We start from the raw sequence: 20,775 nt of genomic DNA, 5'->3' as shown, positions 1-20,775 counted from the left end.
TAATGAATCCGAAGAATAATCATTATGCTTGACTAGTTGAGTTAGTTGATACAGACTGTCGTCAGCCATTTTAAAAAAATGAATAAAATTGTATAGTAAATTATATTTGTGAAATTTGTGACGCTACATTCAATCTAAGACCAATATCTCAAAGAATTCCTCATTTAAGTATTACTTTTCATTGTTTTTTAAAAAATATCTTTGCTTATTTGTTCACTTTTTTGACATTTATTATATGCTTTTTATCATATTTCCGATGATATGAATATATATTCTATATAAGAATGACGCTACATTCAATCTAAGACCAATATCTCAAAGAATTCCTCATTTAAGTATTACTTTTCATTGTTTTTTAAAAAATATCTTTGCTTATTTGTTCACTTTTTTGACATTTATTATATGCTTTTTATCATATTTCCGATGATATGAATATATATTCTATATAAGAATGACGCTACATTCAATCTAAGACCAATATCTCAAAGAATTCCTCATTTAAGTATTACTTTTCATTGTTTTTTAAAAAATATCTTTGCTTATTTGTTCACTTTTTTGACATTTATTATATGCTTTTTATCATATTTCCGATGATATGAATATATATTCTATATAAGAATGACGCTACATTCAATCTAAGACCAATATCTCAAAGAATTCCTCATTTAAGTATTACTTTTCATTTTTGATTCAATTTTCGAACGGTTTTCGTAAATTTTGCATCATTTCATTTTTTAATGGGAAAATCATCTATATTTAATCAAAAAAGAGCAAACTTTACAGACGAAAATAAAATATTTATCAGGGAACAATCTGATAAATACCAAAAATCAACATCGAGAGATGAAAAAACGAATATAATCAAACAAGTTCTTCAATATTTTAATATTAAATACGCCGAAAATGAATCTAAAGCTGTCAGAAGATATTTTAGTTATATTGCAGTTAAAAATATTCCCGCAGTTACTGGAAAATATCCTGATACAATTGTTCGCAAAGATATGCTTTATTCGCATGATCATACAAATATTATTAATTCAAATAATATTGAACGTTACTACCGTTGCATCGATCATTCTTGTCAAGCACGTTATTTAGTTAAAATTGAGAACAGTTCAGTTTCCGAAGATTTACAAAAGGAACATATACCCGAATGCAGACAATTTAAAAAGTTACAAAATGAAAAAAATGATCTTCATAAATCAATGACTCTGACAGAAATATACAATAAGGCAATGGCAAAATTTTCTGAAGACAACGGCACTTTTCAGCAGATTAAAAAATTTATGACAGAACTTGCTGTTGGTACTGATGAAAACCCATTAATTAAAGATTCATTGGTCAGGGAAGTTTATAATAAGTCCAGAAAATTTTCTGTTGGAGAAAAAATTACAGACGATGAAATTGCTAATTTTTGTTTAATAAATGGCGAGCAGTTTTTCATTGGCCATGATTTTCAAGCAAATTGTGAGACGATGTTTTTTGGTTTTGAGAAGGCAATTCAATTTGCAAAAGAAGCCACAGATTTATTTTGCGATGGAACTTTTAAAATTACACCAAAACATTTTCAAAAAGGACAGATGCTAACAATTATGATTTGTGAACCTTCAACAAATCAATATCTACCACTTTTATTTATATTCATGAAAAACCGCACATTTGAATCTTATAAGAAGGCATTTGAATATATTTTTACTGTCAAGGGTATTCAATTTTCAAAGCTAATTCAAATTCATTGTGATTTTGAAAAGGGAATGATAGAGGCACTTCAACAAATTTTCCCTAAAGTCCGTATAATTGGATGCCTATTTCATTTCAAACAAGCTTTACACAGGAAACTTGTAGCACTTTATACAAAAAATTTCAATACTTTACAAAATTCTTTATTTAAGCTATATTCTATTACTCCATTCATGTCTCATGAAGAATTTGTACTTACAATGCATATAATTAATCAAAATAAAGTTGATTCGATCAAAGATTATATTGATTATTTCAACAAAGTTTGGTTGCCGCACTACAATTTAATATCTCAATATAATAATGCAACTGCAATATTCACTAATGATTGCCTCGAGAGTATGCATTCAGAATTTTCTTCGTTAAAACATCCAAACATTTATGAAGCTATTAAGAAGATATCTCAAATCCAATTAGATAAATATAACGCCATCAAAAATAACCAGAAGATCGAGCGCCATATAAAAACCGTTATCACTGATAGCTACAAAAATTATATTCTTGACTGCTTTCAAAAAGAACTTGAGAAAACAATTTTTTCTATCAAACAATACAACGTAAGTGATCTTTCTTTGGCTCAGAACGAGATTTCTCCATATGGTTCCATAGAATCGAGTTCATTGTTCGAAAATATTCCAGTTCATGATGCAGATATACTCAAATCGATCGATCTAACAGATAAAGATACAATGATCACTAAGTTTATTAATGAAAAAAGAGAAAAAATTATGGCATTATTTAATGAAACATTAAATCATCCAGATTTTAATTCATCCACTCCAATTCAAACTAATTTTGAGCAAGCCGATACAAATCAAGGTTCAGATGCTCCAATTCGCTCCGAAAATTCAAATATTGCAGACTCTACAGATTTAGAACCAGAAAATCAAAACCATCCTTCTACAAATCAAATGTCTAGTAATCTAGAACATAAGCTGGACCTTCTTGATCATATTGAAAAACAATTATCGAAAATGCGCTCGTTATTGGGAATTCTTCCTACTACAAATGCTATTGTTGGGCCGTCAAAACAAGTTTCAGTTAATAGCAAGCAAAATTCTGAAAAAAATAAGAAAAAATCTTCCATAACAACAAAATCAAACAATAAAAAACAAAATTCATCCGACAATCCTCCTAAACGTAAAGCTCCTATTTCGGAAAGGATTCTCAGCGATAATAACTTATATTTTCAAGTTCATCGAAAGAGATCGAAAAGCAAACGTTCCACATCTACAGAGAAAAAGAATTGATATATGAAGTCTAATTCCTTTTATAACTACTATATTTTTATTCTTATGACTAAAAAATAATATATTATTTAACAATTTTCATTTTTTTCTTTTAACAATTTCGTTTTATTTCCATTTATTGTTAAATGATTTTTAGCATACACCTTTCTTTGTTCATCTTCTAAATACAATTTATTTTTTCTTAGATATAATTCTATTCATTCAATTCGATCGTCATTTTTCAGTACATGATCGTAATTTTCAATTATTGATCGCGATTTTACTTCAGAATTTGTTCGCAATATTGCTTATCAAAATTATATCTCTATTCTCTCATTTCTGTTTAGTCAATATCATTACACTCCTATTGTCTAATAACATGCTATTAATTTTCTTAAAATTAAAAAAAAAATATCAACTTTTAAAAACAGAAACTTAACATCCTTAGGTCAATGGATTTTGATGTGAGATACATTTAATCTGTTTTTCTTTTTTTATTTTAAATAATTGAATATTTATAGTTGTTATGGGTCTTACATCATGTAAAACGAATTTTCTTAAAGTAAATTTACTTTTTCTTCAATCTTTCTTACATATTTATTAAAAAAAATTATCCAAAAAAAGATGTTTTAGAATGAAAAAAAATAGAAAAATCTTCATTTATAGTCTTTCTTGAATGTATATGTTTTGATTTTTTTCTTTTTTAAAAAATTCAATTTCTAGAAAAATCGAGAAAAAATCATTTTCTTCTATTTTTTAGGACGCCATACCCATTGAAATCTCCTCTCAGGACGCCATAAACTATTCAATGATGGTGTAAACTTCTCAAAAATTGAATAGTTTACATCAGGACGCCTTAGGACGCCAACCCTTTACGCGCCCAATCGAAATTATATTAATGTTTTTAATATTCTTATATCAAAAGGATTAAAGTTCATTAAGAGAAAAACAATTCTTCTTCTTCAATCTATTGGCGCATTTATTTCTACACGCCAATAAGGAAGGGAAAATTATAAGACACCATGGTGTCTTCAAAACGCTAATTTTTGATATTTTTAACAACCCTACACATTTATAATGAACATTCAAGCTAAATCGACATTGTTTTGATAATTAAATATGCATTTAATGAAAATATTAATTGTCACTTTTTATATTTGTTAATGAAAATGATTTTTAAGTTATAAGGTGCCATAACAATTGACAAAGAGTTATACATTTGTACAAACACATTTGTACACACTAGCATATTGTAGCAGTTTATATTACAAATAAAGATTCGCTTTATTTTACGAGTTTCAAATTTAGATCTGAACCATGTTGAAGATCTTTCAAATCAATACGACAAATACATTTGTATACACTAGCATATTGTAGCAGTTTATATTACAAATAAAGATTCGCTTTATTTTACGAGTTTCAAATTTAGATCTGAACCATGTTGAAGATCTTTCAAATCAATACGACAAATACATTTGTATACACTAGCATATTGTAGCAGTTTATATTACAAATAAAAATTCGGTATTTATTTTTATAACTTATTTTTTATTACATAGATTTTAATTCTAACCGAAAAATATTTCTAATCTATTTATATACATGTATTTTACTTAATGACATTGATGATATATGCAATTTATATGCACGTTTATCAATTATCAATATGAGCCATTGTATTGTTCATGGTAGTAATATTTGAATTTTAATAGTTGTTATCAACACCACGTAGCTTTTTGTCCTAAATTTATACTATTTGGTTCCGAAATAAGATTATAAATTTTTAAATTTAAATTCGACTTTTAAATACACTACTGATCGATTGCTTATATTGAGTTTCTGCTTTGCAAACAAGTTGAGGTTATAATTGTAAGTTTATTTGTATGAAATAAAAAATAATATATGTGACATTTGGATTTTATGCTACCATTTTTCTAAACAGGTGGTAGTGAGTCATTCACTTAAATATTGAGTAATCTTCAATAATGTGTAACGAAGATTTCTCTGAAACCATTAAAATAACGTATATAAATAATCGTATGTCAAAATGTGTGCCTATTTCAATTTTGCACACATTTTGACAGAAATTTGAATGAAATTTAGAGGTTTTTCTTCAAATTTGAATGATGCTTGTCAGAAAAAGTGTCAAAATGTGTGCAAATGTGTGCATTTTATCCATCTCTTCAATGAACGTGCTTGATCCTAGACCCTTTGGGTCAAGGCTTACCGTCTTGAATAAAATCTTTAACTTTACATAAATGAGCTTGAAAGAAGTATTCGAACAACATCCATGGAGGTCATTTAAGAAGTTCAATGAAGCTGCAAAGAGTTGGGGATTTACTAACAGAGCTGAAGTTAAAAAGTTCTTTGACAAAAATGTTGTACATCAAACAAAAATAAACCCTTACGACTACTTTTTACCAATTTACTCCAACACTCCTGACGCATACCAATTTGACACTCTCATTCAAAGCAGAAAAGGAGGACATAAACCATTCCTCATCTTCATTAATGTTAACACTCGCAAAGCATATGCATATCCAATGAGGAATAAAGGAACTCGTGAAGTGTTAAGAGTTTTACAAAAGTTTGTAGCAGAACATAGCCCAAGTACTTTAACATCAGACCAAGACAGTGCATACCTCAGCAATGAAATCACAGATTTTCTCATTAAGCATAACATAACTCACTACACTACTGAAGACCATAACCATAACATACTCGGCATCATAAACCGCTTCATAAGGACTCTCAGAGATTTAAATCAAGAGCGAGACTTTACCGAAGAAACAATGAAATATTTCATAGAAGTTTACAATTCCTCAACACATTCTACAACAGGACATACACCAAATTCAATGACATAACAACAAGAAGAAAAGTATATACAAAAGAAACGAAGTCAAACACAAAATATCAGAAATTCAACACAATTTACCCTCATTCCTGGTACAAAAGTTCGTGTAGTTCTTGACGACAAACCGTTGACAAAGAAACGTTTAAGGTTAAGTCGAAATTATTATATCGTAGACTCTACGCAAGGTAATGGATATCTTATAAAAGCTGCCGACGACTCTATTGCGTTTTATCCTCGTCATAAATTAGTCGAAAGTAGTAATGGCAAACTTGCTGAAACCATTGACGAAGCAAAGCGAGGAGTGGTTATTGAAATACTTGACTATAACATAAACGATGACACTTATAAAGTAAGATATGAAGGAGGCGTTGAAGATGTTATACCATCTAAGAACTTGAGAGAGTCGAAGCCAACACATCTGGGACCATTAGAGCGGGAGTACTGGAAAGACAAAAATATGCCAGAAAGAATAAGAAAATTCTTCTAAACTTTTTCATTAGATGTAAATCAGACATGAATGAGAACAGTCATGATATCATTAATGGTACCATTTATTTACACCAAAAATAATGTTTAGGTGAAGAGGTGAGATTTCACCTCTTTTTTCACCTGTTTTTTCACCCTCTTGAATTTTCATGAATTTTATATATTAATGTTTTCGTTAAGCCAATTTGTGCCGTCAGTCAGTCAGTCAGTCAGGACCTTCGGTCTTGGCGCTTTGCGCCGTCAGTTTAGGAAAGCCTTTAGAAAGTTGTTGGAAAATAAGTCCTGGGAAGAGTATTAAAAGGCATTTTGTGAAGAATATAGCAACCACCGGAATTCGGGCTGTTGCTTTTTATATAAAATTCATGCAGGAAATTCTTGAGTTTTGGATGAACGAATACGGTGGAGCCAAAAGTGGCTCGACCTCAAAACAAGCATTTTATGAGCTTACTAAGGGCATTATAAATGAATTCAAAGGTATTTACATACATCCTGACCTCGTTCATTTTGTTGCTGAATTCAGCAAAAATAATGTTTAGGGAAGATGGTTAGATCTAACCTCATTTCTACCCTCATTTCTACCCTCATGAATTTTCCCGAAATAAAAAATAAAGTTAGTTTTATTTTTATTTCTTTTTTTATTTTGTATAAAAGATATGATTTCAACAATCGGCACAACAACAATTCAAGCCGCGAACGGCAGGACTCTGTCCACAACAGCACCAAACTCGTTAGTCATGAATCCAACATCTATGTTAGTAGAGATGGAAAGCTTCATTCCTTCTTCATTTACTTTCGAAACAGAAATACAAAAAATTAAGCAGGAACTTTTAACAAGTAATTTAGACTGTAGTGCGAAAGATGAAACAAATGAACAGTATCTTTATGACATGCAGGACATTATTGACCATTTACCCAAATTGCCTGAAATCCAACAACAAAAGCTCACTATTCCTGAATTCGACGAAATTGAAGTCAAAGCAACTGACTCAGTAGAAATAAAGAAGTTCATACGTAAAGTAAACTATGAGTTTCTAGGATATCATTGCAACCATAAAGTTATGGACAAAGATTGCGACATGATTTATAAAAACATTTCAGATATTTATAAATCGGGGGAGTTTAAGACATACGACAACTTTGTTTCATTAGTTGCAAAATGTATATGGCAGATAAGAGATAAAGATAGAAGAGGTAAGGTATGGAATGAACAGATAAAACCAACTGCTTCAGATTTAAAGAAAACCATTGACGCCTTAGTTGTTTTAGCAGGTAAGGTTTCAGAATATAACGCAAAAATGAATCCGCAATGTTCTAAATGTAAAGCAGCAATGAGGAAATATAACTATTCAGTAAAAGAGATAGAACGTATGCGAAACGACTATGCTGACTTAAAGAAAGAAGCAGAGAAACCGGCAGAAAATAAAATGAACATGTTAGAATTTCTGAATAAAAACTATCCAACTGCTGACGATTTCCTATTATCTGATGTCAAGAAGAAGTATAAAGAAACTTTCGGTATCGTTAAAATTTTTGATGTACTAAAAGAAGAAATTGAAGCTACGAAATTGTTTAGGATTTCAAATATACATCGTACAATTCATGTAAAACGCTTGTGAAAAAAAGAGGTGAAAAATTAGGTGAAAAAAGAGGTGAAATCTCACCTCTTCACCTAAAATATATTTTTGGTCAAAGCTTTCACGAGAGAAAAGATTCCTCATTCGCTAAGGATTCCAAAAATGAAAAAATCATTGATTTCGGCTGAGAAAAAACGGCAAAACCCTTCTTCCACGGGAACAAAGAAATAAAGAAGAAATAAAGTAAATTTTTTATTTATTCCCTTATTCCCGTGGAAGATAGAGCACTTTTATGACACTTTTTATTCACGACAAACAAGACAAACAAAGAAAATAAGAAAATACGGCGCTGTCGCGGTTCGAACCACAGACCCTGACCCCTCCATAACACCACCTTAGACCACTGTGCTACGTAGCCTGTCGACATAAGATTTTATAAATTGCATATTTGACGTAAATTTATTTCCATCTGGCTTCCCACCGCATAAGATATTCAAACGTGTTTGTAAGACATTCATTAAACTTCTTTTCTATTGCATCTAATCTTGCGTTATTTTTTCAATAACTTGTCTGTATTCTTCATCATCTCCAGCAGTGTTTGGGTCTTCACGTTTAAAATATTCATTGTTAACCAATTTTTTATCTACAAATTTTATTAGTGTTTGATTCACTTCGTTATGATAACGGTCATATTCTTTCAATACGTAAGTGAAGACAAAATGCGTCGTACCTTCAATCTTAAAGCTTAAAGAACTTTCAACACAGTTTTGAGGGTCTGTCAGTGCGTCAATGAGATAGTATTCGAAGTCAGTCAATAATCTTTTTAAAGTCATTTCATACAGGATAAAATTTAATGTTGTGAAGCAAATGACAACAGAACTGGTGTCATTTCTGAAGCATGTAAGTTTGTAAAAGATATTGAAACGTTCATGAAAAACATAGATTCCATCAAAGGTTGCAGAATAGATGAAAACCACTTCGACTTAGAAAAATATAGCACATTCTATTGCAAACAAGATGTAAGAATTTTAAGAGAAGGTTTTGTTAAGTTCCGCAATGACATATTAAAAGAATTTGATTTAAACGTTTATGACTACGTTAGTATTTGTTCTATTGCTAACAAATTGTTTGAGAACAGAGTGTACTTCCCGAATGGAAATCTTTATGACCTCTCAAATAAACCAAGAGAATTTATTTCGAGATGCATTCAAGGTGGAAGATGTATGTTGTCAGATAACATTAAACAAAAGAGCAAAAAGAAACTCATTGCTGACTTCGACGCTGTTTCATTATATCCATCAGCAATTGCAAGACTTTATACTTTAGAAGGAATTCCAAAAGTATTGAAGGATGAGATGTTAAGCACAGAGTATCTCATGAGACATTTATTCGATGACGACCAAAAGGAACCCGTTGGTGAAAAGTTTATGTCAGGCTTCTTTGTTCTCATTAAGATAACAGAGATTGGTATACCCAGAAACTTTCCTTTAATAGTTTGCGACCCTGAACTAAATCCAGAGCTTAACGTTCCCAGAAGTTCAAACACTTGCTGTCTCATGTATGTTGACCATATAACATTACAGGACCTCATAAAATACCAAGGTGTCAAATGTGAAGTGTTGCAAGGATACTATTACGATGGAAACAGAGATATGAGAATAAGAGATGAAGTAAAGAAGTTGTTTGAGTTAAGGTTAAAGTATAAGAAAGAAGAAAACCCATTACAAGAAATTATAAAACTCATTCTGAACAGTATCTATGGCAAAACCATTTTATCTCCTATTGAGTCAAAAATAACCATAGTAGATGACAAAGATGCTATAAGATATGCTATAAGAAATTACAACCATATAGTGAAGTTCGAAGGTTTAGATGGTTCCGATAAGACTATTTTCAAGCTAACGAAAAGCATTTGCAGACACTTTAACTTTTGCCCCTTAGGTGTTAATATTCTATCAATGTCGAAGAGAATAATGAATGAAGTATTCTGTACTGCTGAGGACATGGGTCTTCAAATATTTTACCAGGACTGTGATAGCATGCATATTTTCAATGAAGACATACCACGTTTAGCTCATGAATTTAAGAAGAGATACGGTAGAGAACTTATCGGTAAAACATTAGGTCAATTTCATAGCGACTTTGCAGAAATCACAAAAGGTAAACAAAGTTTAGCATACAAGTCAATATTTTGTGGAAAGAAGACCTACATAGACTTACTCACTAACGATTTAAATGAAGTTGCATTTCACTGCAGAATGAAAGGCGTGAAGCAAGATGTTATTGCTTTAACCGCTAATGAAATGTTTCCTGACTCTGTTCAGTGTTTCTATGATGAAGATAAAGGTTTAATGGTTCCGCAAGGAAAATTTGACAAAGACTCTGAGTTCAGTGTTATGAAGTTATATAAAGCACTTCATGATGGTCAAGAGATTGCATTCGACTTGTGTAAGTCATGTCAACCTTGCTTTGCTGAAAAGTTTAACTTCTCAATAACGACTAAAACAAGCTTTATTCGTAAGTTGAAGTTCTGAGGTCATTCGTGATAAAAATAAGCCGATAGCAGCAAGGGCGAAGCCCATGTGGTCATTTACAATACAGCTATTGTAGAGTTTAACAATTGTGCTTCGATGTAAAGACAATCTTTCCCATCTGGAGGTAAGAACACTGGGCAGTTATGGTCATGAGTGGAGAACATGTCTATCCAAAACTCACGATTGAAGCCAGTTAATTTATAGTATTTAGGGTTAGGAAGTGGTGTAGTTCTTGTATGACCAATGAACTCATTTTCAACTCCCTTACTTAAGTTTGAATATAATATAGCTTGCTTTCTATCCCATATGCCAGGTGTTACAATCTTTGAAAATTCATTTTTCCTCGGAAGCATTGCATCATAATTGAAAACATTCTTGAAGTCTTCATTGGGTTCAGAGATTTGAAATCTTATACGTAATGGATTTTCTTTCTCTTTAGCGACTTCATTGAATGGTGAGAATACAACAAACTGACAGTCATGTGTTCCATCTTCATTTTCATTAAATTCATAATGAAAGTCTATAAGTTGTGGCTGACTACCTTCTTCTTTCAGTTGTGCAAGAAACTCACGTAAAGGCTGTAAAGTTTGTACTTCAATGTTAAACTTCTTTGCAAACATTTCATTAAATGAAATCATACATTGCAACAATGTTGTATCGTCTTTAAAGTATTTGTATATGTGAATGTTTTGGGCGCTTAAAGACTGTTCGTCATTTTCTATCTCGACTTGAAGTATAAATTCAACCTTTCTGAAAGCACGTGTTATATACATATTTGTTATACCAACATACTTCTCTTCATTTATGTTCACAATCCAGTCTGTTGGAAACTTAAACGTTACTCTGTTCCCCTTTATTTTGACGTCAGGGTTTTCACTAGTGAACGCAACAGATAAAGGTATTTGTCTATACATTTAGTTCCAATAAAAATAAACCATTTACTCTTTCTTTGCTTCGGCTTCTTCTCTAGCTTTTTTCGCCAGTAGTCTTGGGTTCTTTTGTCTTCCAGCAGCTAATGCAGCAAGTTGTTTTTCACTAAGTTTTCTCTTTGGTCTCTCTGGCTTTTGTTCTTGTTTTTGTTCCTTCAGTTCGGATAAAATTTGCTCACGAATTTCTTTCTTCAATGCTTCAACATCTATGACCCCTTGGGTCTTGTCCGTAGGGCTTGTCTGAGTCATTTGACTGCAGATAAAAAACTAAATTAAAACTTTAACCGATGTAAAATGAGCTTGTCAAAATCAGAACGAGAGTCTATTATATTAAATGACGCCAGAGGAATACAACATCCTTTCTATTACGTAAGTCAGAGTAAAGATGGTAAAATATATGTAAGAAAAAGAAAGGTTCCATTAGCAAATGCAGAGAGCGACAACATTAAGGTGCATGGCACCGAGGGCGAAGCCCATATAAAACCTTCTGTTCAAACTGAAAAGTCAATAGAACCAGAAGAAAAGAAGCCAGATGTACTTTCAATAACGAACCAAGAGCTTATTGCAAAGTTCGTGAATTTCATTGAAAAACAAACCGAGTCAAAGAATCCTGACCCGCCAGTGAAAGAAGCTGAGACAAAAGAGAATGTACAGTTCATTGAAAATGTCAAGAAACAACTTCCACCACGAATGCCAAGAAGAAGAGTGAGAATAATGAAGTAAATAGATATTTTTATCTGAAGTAAATACATGCAGAACGAACAGCTAAACGAATTTACTCCAGCAGAGCATATTCATCAGATTTGCTCATATTTCGATATCATAGACAATGCAGTTCAAATTGGTGACACTAATAGAAAATATTCTGACGCAAAGATTCCATCACAACCTGGAACTGCTAAAGATAACACATGGGTAACATTCAATCTCTCACCTCCTGGTGAAAATATGTTGGACCTTTACAATACATTCATTACGTATAAAATGGAAGGTCAATTTATTGTAGATAAAGAAATTGGTTCAGGTTCCAATAAAACAAACCCACCAGGATTTTGGATTGGTTTCGATGGACGCTTTCTATGCAGTTGCTGGATATCAAATCCTTGCAAATGGTCGTATCGTATATTCTCAAGACAACGCAAGAGAAGAAGCATATATAACTTCAAACTCACAAACTACCGAACAAATAAAGAAAGTAGATGTTTTCTCAAAGACTCGACATGAAGATGTATGGAGTCATTCGGGAACATGCAGAACAGGACAAATTGTTAGTGGTCCAATTACAGCAGGAAAATCATTTGATTTTAAGCTTCGTTTAAGAATTCCTGTTAGAAGATTCCTTCCATTAGAAGCTATTCGATTTATTCCAGCTTTTGCAGGAAACATTCAGCTTAAAGTAAAGTTCAGTAGCGACGCCTTACAATGCACATCTATATCTGTAAATGATATCATTGCTTTCAATCCAACTCTTAAAGTTGCATTTGCTTCAGATTCAAATCCACCGACAAATAAATTTGTTCCATGGAATGAACCATTCACTATGATAACGAAGGCAGTAGAAGCTAGTGGAACAGTTACTACTACAACTGTAACCCAGCAACTATTTCGAACAAAGATGGATTTTAATGAATGTTTCATTCATCCAAAGTCATTCTCTTTAGACCCTAACATTTATACAGAACTTGTAGAACATTATACAAACGAGGCTTTATGTTTTCCTGTTAAAGTTATGGATTGGATTCCTATGGACGGTTCATTCTCAAAGAATACAGATAGTTCAAGTGCAACATTTACAGCAGCTTATACGCCTATTAATGTTAAAAGTATTTGGGCACTATTTAGAAAGAAAGACAACTATTATGTTAATTTTGAGAACCCTAAGATTAAATATCTTCAGCTTTCCATGGGAGCTTATGGAAATATGCCTGCAGAACCTGAAAATCATATGGACCTGTATTTTATGAAATGGTTGCGAACGCTTGCAATACAAACAATGATATGATAGGATTTAATGAAGATGTTATGAGGTCATTGGTGGATGATGGTAGTGTGGAACATAAATGGGATAGCTATGACAACACACATTTCTTATGTGGTTTTCCAACTGAAGTGGACTTTTGCTTCCAGCAAGGTCAAACATCTACTGCTCCAATAACATACAAATTGTCTGTTAAAGGACCTATTGAACTAGTAACTGAAAATGTACCAAAGCCACTTATTGGATTTATGAGGGATTGTTGCTTTGCCATTCAGGTGCGTGCTAATGGAATCCCAATAATAAGATTAGATGACGATAACTTAGCTGCGGACGACAGTGAGGAATAAAGGATGAACGTTTATTTTAAAGCTTATAAATGAGTTCTTCATCAAGCTCTCGTGAACCTTCACCATCTATGAAACAAACTTTACCAAACGATTATGGAGCACCTATTGAATATTTCTTACGAGCTGCACAATGGCAAAGAGCAGTCTCACCAAGGTTAGGTGTTCCACCAGCTCCTGTCAAAAATAGCATTTGGTCAAGTCCTTATATAAGATATGGTCTCCCACTAGGTTTGCTAGCTACAGCAGGAGCAGTTATGATGTTGAAAAGAAATAAAGCAAATGTTGTAAATAATACTGAAGTACATGAAGTTAAACAAACTCCAACACCTTCGTCAAAACCAACGTCAAAACCAACGCCTTCACAAGCAAAACCTTCAATGACTCCTGAACCTATGGAAGTACAAACTCCTGTTCAAAAGTCAACTCCTAAACCGACTCCAACATTTAAACCAGAACCTACTCCTCAAATAAATCGTAAAACTCCTGCGTTTCCTTACTGAAAAAATAACGTTATTTTTATTTAATATTAAAATTTTTATTTGATTGAAATGACGACTAAAGTCACTGAAGCAATGAAACAAAAGTTTTTGGTAGAATACATTAAATCAGGAACTATTCCAGAAGGTTTTTACATTCATACTATGAAGGATGGTAGAGTTCAGTTTAGAAAGATAAAGAAACCATTAGATAAAGAAGGAATTTTGAGAAAGATTAAACTTCATGAGGACAACATTGCTGAACTTAAGAAGAAGTTAGAAGAGTTGGAGAAAGGAAGAGAGTTATAAAGCAATGAATTCAACAGGGTGAAAAACCGGGTGAAAAAAGAGGTGAGATTTCACCACTTCACCTAAATTTATTTTTGTGCTATGTTTTCATACGTGTGGGAGTGGTGATATCATTATTTTTAAGTTTATTTTTTTAAAATTATTTTTTATTTTATTTTTATATAAATGACAGAACAAAAGCAACTCATACAAATCAAAACATATAACAAACATACATTTAAACATTTATTCTTCCTTCTTGAGTATAACATGTTCTTTACACTTCATCCTAGACCAGTTGACTATACACTGACTGTTTATAAAGATTGTCATGGTAGTTTTATAAAAACTTATGATGATGAAGGTAAGTTAACAAGACTATGCATTTCAAAACTTGAGAAACTTTATGACTTCAAGTATGACTACAATAGAGTTAACACTGATGATGAAGATATTGAAGAAAATTTATGAGAACGTTTATTTTTTCATTAGTGAGTTCGTTAGTGAGGTGAAATGATTTGCGGCTTTGTAAATATTTAAGGTTAAGTTAGTTTTTGCGTTCATGTTGTAAAATATACGTTAACGGTTTTCTAAAGTGTCAAAACCGCTAAGTGGTGTACGGAGGCGCGCAGTGCCTCAGTACACAACTAACCCATACTAACTACGTATTCCTTATCTGCTTTCTTCATTAATTCAGTATTAACGTATTCCTTATCCGCTTTCTTTATTAATTCAGTATTAACGTATTCCTTATCTGCTTTCTTCATTATGTCATTTAGGAAACCTTCTATGAATTCCTCATTTAAATTAAATCTTCCAATCTTCAAAACTTTAGGAAATGCATTTAATGCGTAATATCTCTGTTCTTCTGGTGGAATTGATGTTATATCATCCGTTATTCCTTTAATTTTTGAATTCATAAATAAAATTTCTTTTATATTTGATATCACTGCACCACCTTTGCAAACGAATTCGAAATGGTCATTTTTCAATACTATCTCCAAATCTCCATATTTCAACCTTTGCGTTTGTTCTGCCGTCTTTGAATTATATGCATATGTGGCGTATGTAATGGTCTGAAGGACCTGGGCGCTTTGCGCCTTAAGTTGTTGTGGTTGCTGTTGTTTAATCATTTATTACGATTTAAAAATAAATATTTAATCCGTTATCTCATCAGCTATTTTCTCTATTTGAAATTGCCATAATATTTCATTCATAAATTCTAAATCACAATCAAATAGGTCAGTTATTCTAAATTTAATATTTGATAAATCTTTTGAATGAAGAATAAATGAATTCCCGGATAATTGAAACGGATATGATAAAGAAAATGTGTTTAAGTTGATGGATAAAATGTTTTGTATTGATGGGTAAGAGTTATGGTCTAATGTTTGATGCGAAAATCTCATTGGGGTATTAACTTTATCACATTTGATTAAAATGAAATTGGAACCAGTGTCAGAATACAAAACATCCCCAACATCTTTTTCAAAATTTAATATCCCCAACAATGAACGAAGATGAGGAGTACAAAATTTAATTTTCAGCGGAAATTTAATAAGGTTATTTATTTCATCAAGTTCAAAAAGTTTATCAGGTTTTGATTTAAAATTTTCTTCATACCATACGATAAATGATTCATTTAAATAACTTAAAATCATGTTAATATCCCATTTCGCTATCACATTATTTATATACATATCATACGTTTTTCAAGGTCTACGACCCCGCCGCTATGCGGCTCATGGTCATCTTTAATAAATGATATATAATCTGAAGGGTCTAAAAGAATGGGATTAAATTTACCACTCACAGAAACGAGAGTAACATTATAAATTCCGCTAACTGTTAAATTTAATTCACAGTTATTATTCGAAATAATATTGATAATTGACATTTTTTATTACGATTAAAATATGGTAAAGCGTTATTTTCCAGTGATAAATAAAACTAGAATAAGATTACCTCAAGAATTCATAAATTCAACGAATAAGAAATTCATTCATGTTATAAATTTTAGTGTTTTCAGAAAATATGAGTCAGTGTCATATTCATCAACAGGTTATATTTCACTTCATTCAAATTTAGTTCAATCAAACCCATATAATGACCATTTCATAAGATTTTCAGATGGTATTAAAAATGTAATTGATAGATTAAAATATGAACAGATTGACAATATCGAATTTTTGGAATTTTGGTTTAAATATCCCGATGGAAAAAAAGATTGAAGTTAAAGATAAAGCTGATATTATAACAAAAACAATTACAATGACCGATCCGGATAGTGGAGAACAAAAAGAAATAAAACAAACGATAGAAACTGGTGAAAGGTCAATTATTATTGATTATGATTCAAAAGATTATTATTCGATAATGTTAATGTTTGAATATTAAATAGCCTTAACAAAGAATTTTTCAAGTGATATTTTATATTCATCAACTATTTTATTATAAATATCATTATATGTTAAATGAAGTTCAGTTGTTGTTCCGTTCTTTGATATCTTAATTGTGCTAATATCCTTTATAGGATTTATTTTTGCAACTGTTCCGCAGCATGAAACCTCATCATCTATGAAAAATTGAATCTTAACGTCTGAATCTTGAACATCACAAAGAATGGCAATAATGTGAATTAATGATTCATAAGGTAAAATAATTAAACCGGATTGATCAATTAAATTTATTATTGAATCATAATTATTAATTATTATATCACGGTAAATTTTCATTAATTCAGAATTAATGTCTATTTTATATGGGTTCTCGATGTTTGATGAAAGAGGCGGGGGTATGTTGGATAAGTGGGAATTTCAACAGGTTCTTTACCGGGTTCAGATAAAATGATTGGGTCTCCATCTTCTTTATTTTGCTCCTCCTCCTTTTTCGGTAAGTCACGAGTTAATAAATTTGGTTGAGTTGCTGACCTTGTTAATTCAGGGCTAACATTAACTTTAACATTTTGAATAATTCGTGATTTATCATCATTTACGTTATAACCAACCGTAATCTCTGCTTTTGCGTTAGTGTTGTTTTGACTAGTGAAACGTCTTCTCATTTATAATCGAATAAAAAAATATATTTAAACTTTTATTTTGCTGGAACTTTTGAATCTATTATTCCCTGTATTTGTTCTTGAAGTTGATTTTTAGCTGGTTCATTGAAATTAATAGACCTAATATATTCATTAATTGCATTCTTATAATCATCTGATTTCTCAAATTTTCTTTTATCCGATTCCTTAACAAAATCATAAGTTAAACCTCGTTGCTGATATAATGGTTTCTTAATTAAATCTTTGAATGCTTGAGATAAAGCACCTGATGCAATTCTTGCTACTATAATTGGTTGGAATTGCTGTTTAAGTTCATCTTTAACATTTGCGAAAACTGGATCGAATAAAGCAACTTTAAAGAATTTCTTAGCTGAAATTTCAGGTCTAATATTTGCATATTGACCATCAAACTTGTTAGAATATCGTGGCAATCCATCCGATCCCTCTTCAATAGCATTTAATTCTTCATTGAAATAAGAATATGGATTATAACGGTATGAATTAATTGGACCATCTTCACCATCTCCAATGTATTGTTTAACAGCTTTTCCATTTTCATCAAATTGCATAGGATAACGTTCATTATATGCTTTACGTTTAGGATAATCAGTTATAGTTAATTTATAACCATTTATGACTTTAATATTACCTTGACCATCAGTAACGAAAACTTCATTTATACCATCAGGTTTTCCATTTGGACCCGTAATGTCTGCTTCGTGTGCTTCCCAATTTGGACCTTGACGTTTGGCATATGCTTGAGCTTCTGGTAATGTTAAAACGTTTCTCATTTGTTTAACATCTTTTTGAAGACCAGCAACAATATGAACTAATTCTTTCATTCCATCAGGAACTTTCATAGTTCTATTATATGCACCCTTTTTGTTTGTTCCTTGTTTTAATGGAACCTGTAGAAGATTTGCTATTTCTGTCATGTTTAATTATAAATAAAAATAAAAATTAATTATAAAAAGTTAATCAAATTTAACACCTCCTTTATTTAAATCAACTATTATTTTTCCATGTTCACCTAATTGCTGATATTGTGTGTAAAGTTCATTAATGCTCATTGGTAAATTCACTTGATAAAGCATAACGTTCAACTGTTGACGACTAAACCCACTGAAAATGAAAAGGGTTGATAGATTTGATTTAATGTTTGTGCTTAATGCTTTTAAGTATTGAACAGCCATGAAGAATGAAAACTGAATGTGTCGACATTGAGTTAATAACTGATTAAAATATGATTTCTCATTTGTTATTAGTTTTGATTTCACCGCATCATCTAGAAAAATGAGTGAATGCAAAAATTCTCTATCAAAGTTTGAAATAGAAAGTGTTTCAAATAATTCATCCCGTTGTTTATCAATAATTTTATCCTCTAATCCTTGCTTCTTGATTGTATTATATAATTCTTTATACATTAAAAAGTTTTTTAAATAATCTTCTGCTTCTTCTTGTGATAAATAAATAATTGGAATTTTGATTAAATGCTTTAAAGATTCAAATGTATCATCTGAAGGTGAACCTGAACGGTTGATATAAATTAACACATGTGAATAGGGGGAAGTGTTAGCAATAATGATAATCTGTTTTAATATCGTTAATGTTTTACCTTTATTTTGTTTACCAATTGCTGCAGTGATTGAATTTAAGTAACATTCAGAATATGGAATTTTCATTAATTTTTCCTTAGATAGAGCATTTCTATTATCACTCAATGCTTCATTAATCATTTCATCTACGTATGTATTATATACTCCCGCTAATTCTTCATAAGGAGTGGATGAATTTAAATCCATTTAATCAAAAATAAATTTATAATTTTAAACATTTCTATTCATCAATATTTCATCATATGAACTTCTATACTGTGGTGGTGTACCTGTTGGATGATATTTCAAACCTTCATCCGGTGTCCATGTCCAATATGTAGTCCTAGTAAACCAAACCTGAGGAGGATTTGTCACCTTTGAACAGTAAGTATCATTTTCACCCTGAATGATTGGATAAGCTTTCACTTGTACTGTAACTTGTGAGTTGAAAGTTTCTAATCCATCAAAGAATATACCCGCTCCATCACGTTGAACTGGAATAGTGCATAAGAATGAAGTTTGGTCTTTCCATGTTCTAGCTAATGGCGTGCCATCATCTGCATTCAGTGGTCTAGTTAATGAGTCCTCGTATTCTTCTGTGCATTCATTCACTCCATCTAAATCAGAAGCTTGAAGCATACGTGTAAAGAATATGTCACCCACTGTTGTCATCGCTTGATCGGGGAAGTTTCTGGAATCTATAGTGACCTGAAGACCTCGAAGCATTGGATTTTCTAAAACTGTTCTTTGCATTGCATTCTTCGGAAATGCTAACACAACATCTGTAACATTATGAAGAGCGTATGAGAAATCTGAGCTGATACCTTCAGGAGTGATGCAACCTCCATTTAGTGAACGAACGTCAATATGTTGAGCTGGAATCATGAATGGATCTTCCTTACTGAATAAACGTGGTATTGCTTTAACTGATTCTTCAATTAAACCGTATCCTGGTGTAATGCATTTATCCTCTAAAACTTCCATCTTTGTGCATGAAATAATAACGTCATCAACTGTTGCGTCAGCAGATGTAGTGGCTAAGCTTGTAATTAATTTGGTAGGAATTCCGATTTGTTGGAATTTGCGATCATATTTATAAACATGATTCATAATCTTTTCATAATTTTCATCAGTTATCTTTTCATAAACGTAATTTTGTAAATCAGCAACTCTTAACGGGTCAACCTGACAAAATACTAAAGTATCCCTGAAAACATAATATTTAAGAATGATATCACCAAATGATTTAGGATAATCATCGAACGCCTGAAATGCTAACAAATCATTTACCGGAATAATCATATCAAAAGTGATATCAACTTCTTCATTTGCGTTCTTGAAAACTTCTGAAGGGTCAATATATAGGGTGTCCAAAGGTGTGTTTAGCACAAACCTGAATACTGCGAATAGAAATAAACAAGATACATATATATAAAGTTTATTTAAATATAATCACCATTGGATTCAATCACGCGTTCGCAGCGATCGATCCAGGCTTGAAAAACACGCTTTAAATCATCATGAGAAAATTGCTCAAATTGCTCTCTTACAAAATTTTCAAGATCATCTGGACTCGCGAATTCGCGTCCTTCAGCTCTCTTTTTTAGCGTGCCGAATAAATAAAAGTCAGAGGGTGCAATATCAGGTGAATAAATTGGGTTTGGAACAAACTTATCTCTCTCTT

The 20,775-nt window shown here is 31.6% G+C and overlaps 10 protein-coding genes and 2 pseudogenes across 12 annotated transcripts, besides 6 other annotated features; 7 read left to right on the top strand and 5 right to left on the bottom strand.

The window, feature by feature from the left end:
• Window positions 1-3,851: part of a mobile genetic element that runs on past the window's edge.
• Window positions 1-15,101: part of a mobile genetic element that runs on past the window's edge.
• On the top strand, window positions 1,287-2,990 carry TVAGG3_0843780 (MULE transposase domain-containing protein; the record flags this gene model as incomplete). Its single annotated transcript, XM_051248947.1, has 1 exon — window positions 1,287-2,990. The coding sequence occupies one exon, from the start codon at window positions 1,287-1,289 to the stop codon at window positions 2,988-2,990; it is 1,704 nt and encodes a 567-aa protein (XP_051084422.1).
• Window positions 4,035-5,151: a mobile genetic element.
• Window positions 5,228-5,836, top strand: TVAGG3_0843750 (integrase core domain containing protein family; the record flags this gene model as incomplete). Its single annotated transcript, XM_051248946.1, has 1 exon — window positions 5,228-5,836. One exon carries the CDS (start codon window positions 5,228-5,230, stop codon window positions 5,834-5,836), a length of 609 nt encoding a protein of 202 aa, XP_051084421.1.
• On the top strand, window positions 6,966-7,928 carry TVAGG3_0843740 (organellar and viral DNA polymerase type B; the record flags this gene model as incomplete). The annotated part of the gene is made up of 1 exon (XM_051248945.1): window positions 6,966-7,928. One exon carries the CDS (start codon window positions 6,966-6,968, stop codon window positions 7,926-7,928), a length of 963 nt encoding a protein of 320 aa, XP_051084420.1.
• Window positions 8,816-10,420, top strand: TVAGG3_0843730 (organellar and viral DNA polymerase type B; the record flags this gene model as incomplete). The annotated part of the gene is made up of 1 exon (XM_001298730.1): window positions 8,816-10,420. The coding sequence occupies one exon, from the start codon at window positions 8,816-8,818 to the stop codon at window positions 10,418-10,420; it is 1,605 nt and encodes a 534-aa protein (XP_001298731.1).
• TVAGG3_0843720 (uncharacterized protein) lies at window positions 10,477-11,334 on the bottom strand (the record flags this gene model as incomplete). Its single annotated transcript, XM_001298731.1, has 1 exon — window positions 10,477-11,334. The coding sequence occupies one exon, from the start codon at window positions 11,332-11,334 to the stop codon at window positions 10,477-10,479; it is 858 nt and encodes a 285-aa protein (XP_001298732.1).
• On the bottom strand, window positions 11,359-11,598 carry TVAGG3_0843710 (uncharacterized protein; the record flags this gene model as incomplete). Its single annotated transcript, XM_001298732.1, has 1 exon — window positions 11,359-11,598. The coding sequence occupies one exon, from the start codon at window positions 11,596-11,598 to the stop codon at window positions 11,359-11,361; it is 240 nt and encodes a 79-aa protein (XP_001298733.1).
• On the top strand, window positions 11,644-12,072 carry TVAGG3_0843700 (uncharacterized protein; the record flags this gene model as incomplete). Its single annotated transcript, XM_001298733.1, has 1 exon — window positions 11,644-12,072. One exon carries the CDS (start codon window positions 11,644-11,646, stop codon window positions 12,070-12,072), a length of 429 nt encoding a protein of 142 aa, XP_001298734.1.
• Window positions 12,100-13,163, top strand: TVAGG3_0843690 (annotated as a pseudogene). The gene has a single exon. A coding segment is annotated over exon 1 (1,064 nt).
• TVAGG3_0843680 (repellent protein 1 family) lies at window positions 13,704-14,174 on the top strand (the record flags this gene model as incomplete). The annotated part of the gene is made up of 1 exon (XM_001294117.2): window positions 13,704-14,174. The coding sequence occupies one exon, from the start codon at window positions 13,704-13,706 to the stop codon at window positions 14,172-14,174; it is 471 nt and encodes a 156-aa protein (XP_001294118.2).
• Window positions 15,095-19,172: a mobile genetic element.
• Window positions 18,113-18,431, bottom strand: TVAGG3_0843660 (uncharacterized protein; the record flags this gene model as incomplete). Its single annotated transcript, XM_051248944.1, has 1 exon — window positions 18,113-18,431. A coding segment is annotated over one exon (319 nt), but the record flags the coding sequence as incomplete, so codon positions are not given.
• Window positions 19,173-19,567: 395 nt separating the features above from the next.
• Window positions 19,568-20,393, bottom strand: TVAGG3_0843640 (uncharacterized protein; the record flags this gene model as incomplete). The annotated part of the gene is made up of 1 exon (XM_051248943.1): window positions 19,568-20,393. A coding segment is annotated over one exon (826 nt), but the record flags the coding sequence as incomplete, so codon positions are not given.
• Window positions 20,394-20,453: 60 nt separating this feature from the next.
• Window positions 20,454-20,481: a terminal%2Cinverted (terminal inverted repeat of Mariner transposon ID:TVAGG3_0843620).
• Window positions 20,454-20,760: a mobile genetic element.
• On the bottom strand, window positions 20,534-20,760 carry TVAGG3_0843630 (annotated as a pseudogene). The gene has a single exon. A coding segment is annotated over exon 1 (227 nt).
• Window positions 20,761-20,775: the final 15 nt, after the last annotated feature.

This window comes from Trichomonas vaginalis, chromosome VI (genome assembly GCF_026262505.1).
Source record: "Trichomonas vaginalis G3 chromosome VI, whole genome shotgun sequence".
In the NCBI taxonomy this organism is placed as follows: domain Eukaryota; phylum Parabasalia; order Trichomonadida; family Trichomonadidae; genus Trichomonas; species Trichomonas vaginalis.
The sequence above is the reverse complement of the archived record's forward strand: the minus strand, read 5'-3'. Positions and strand labels throughout refer to the sequence as shown.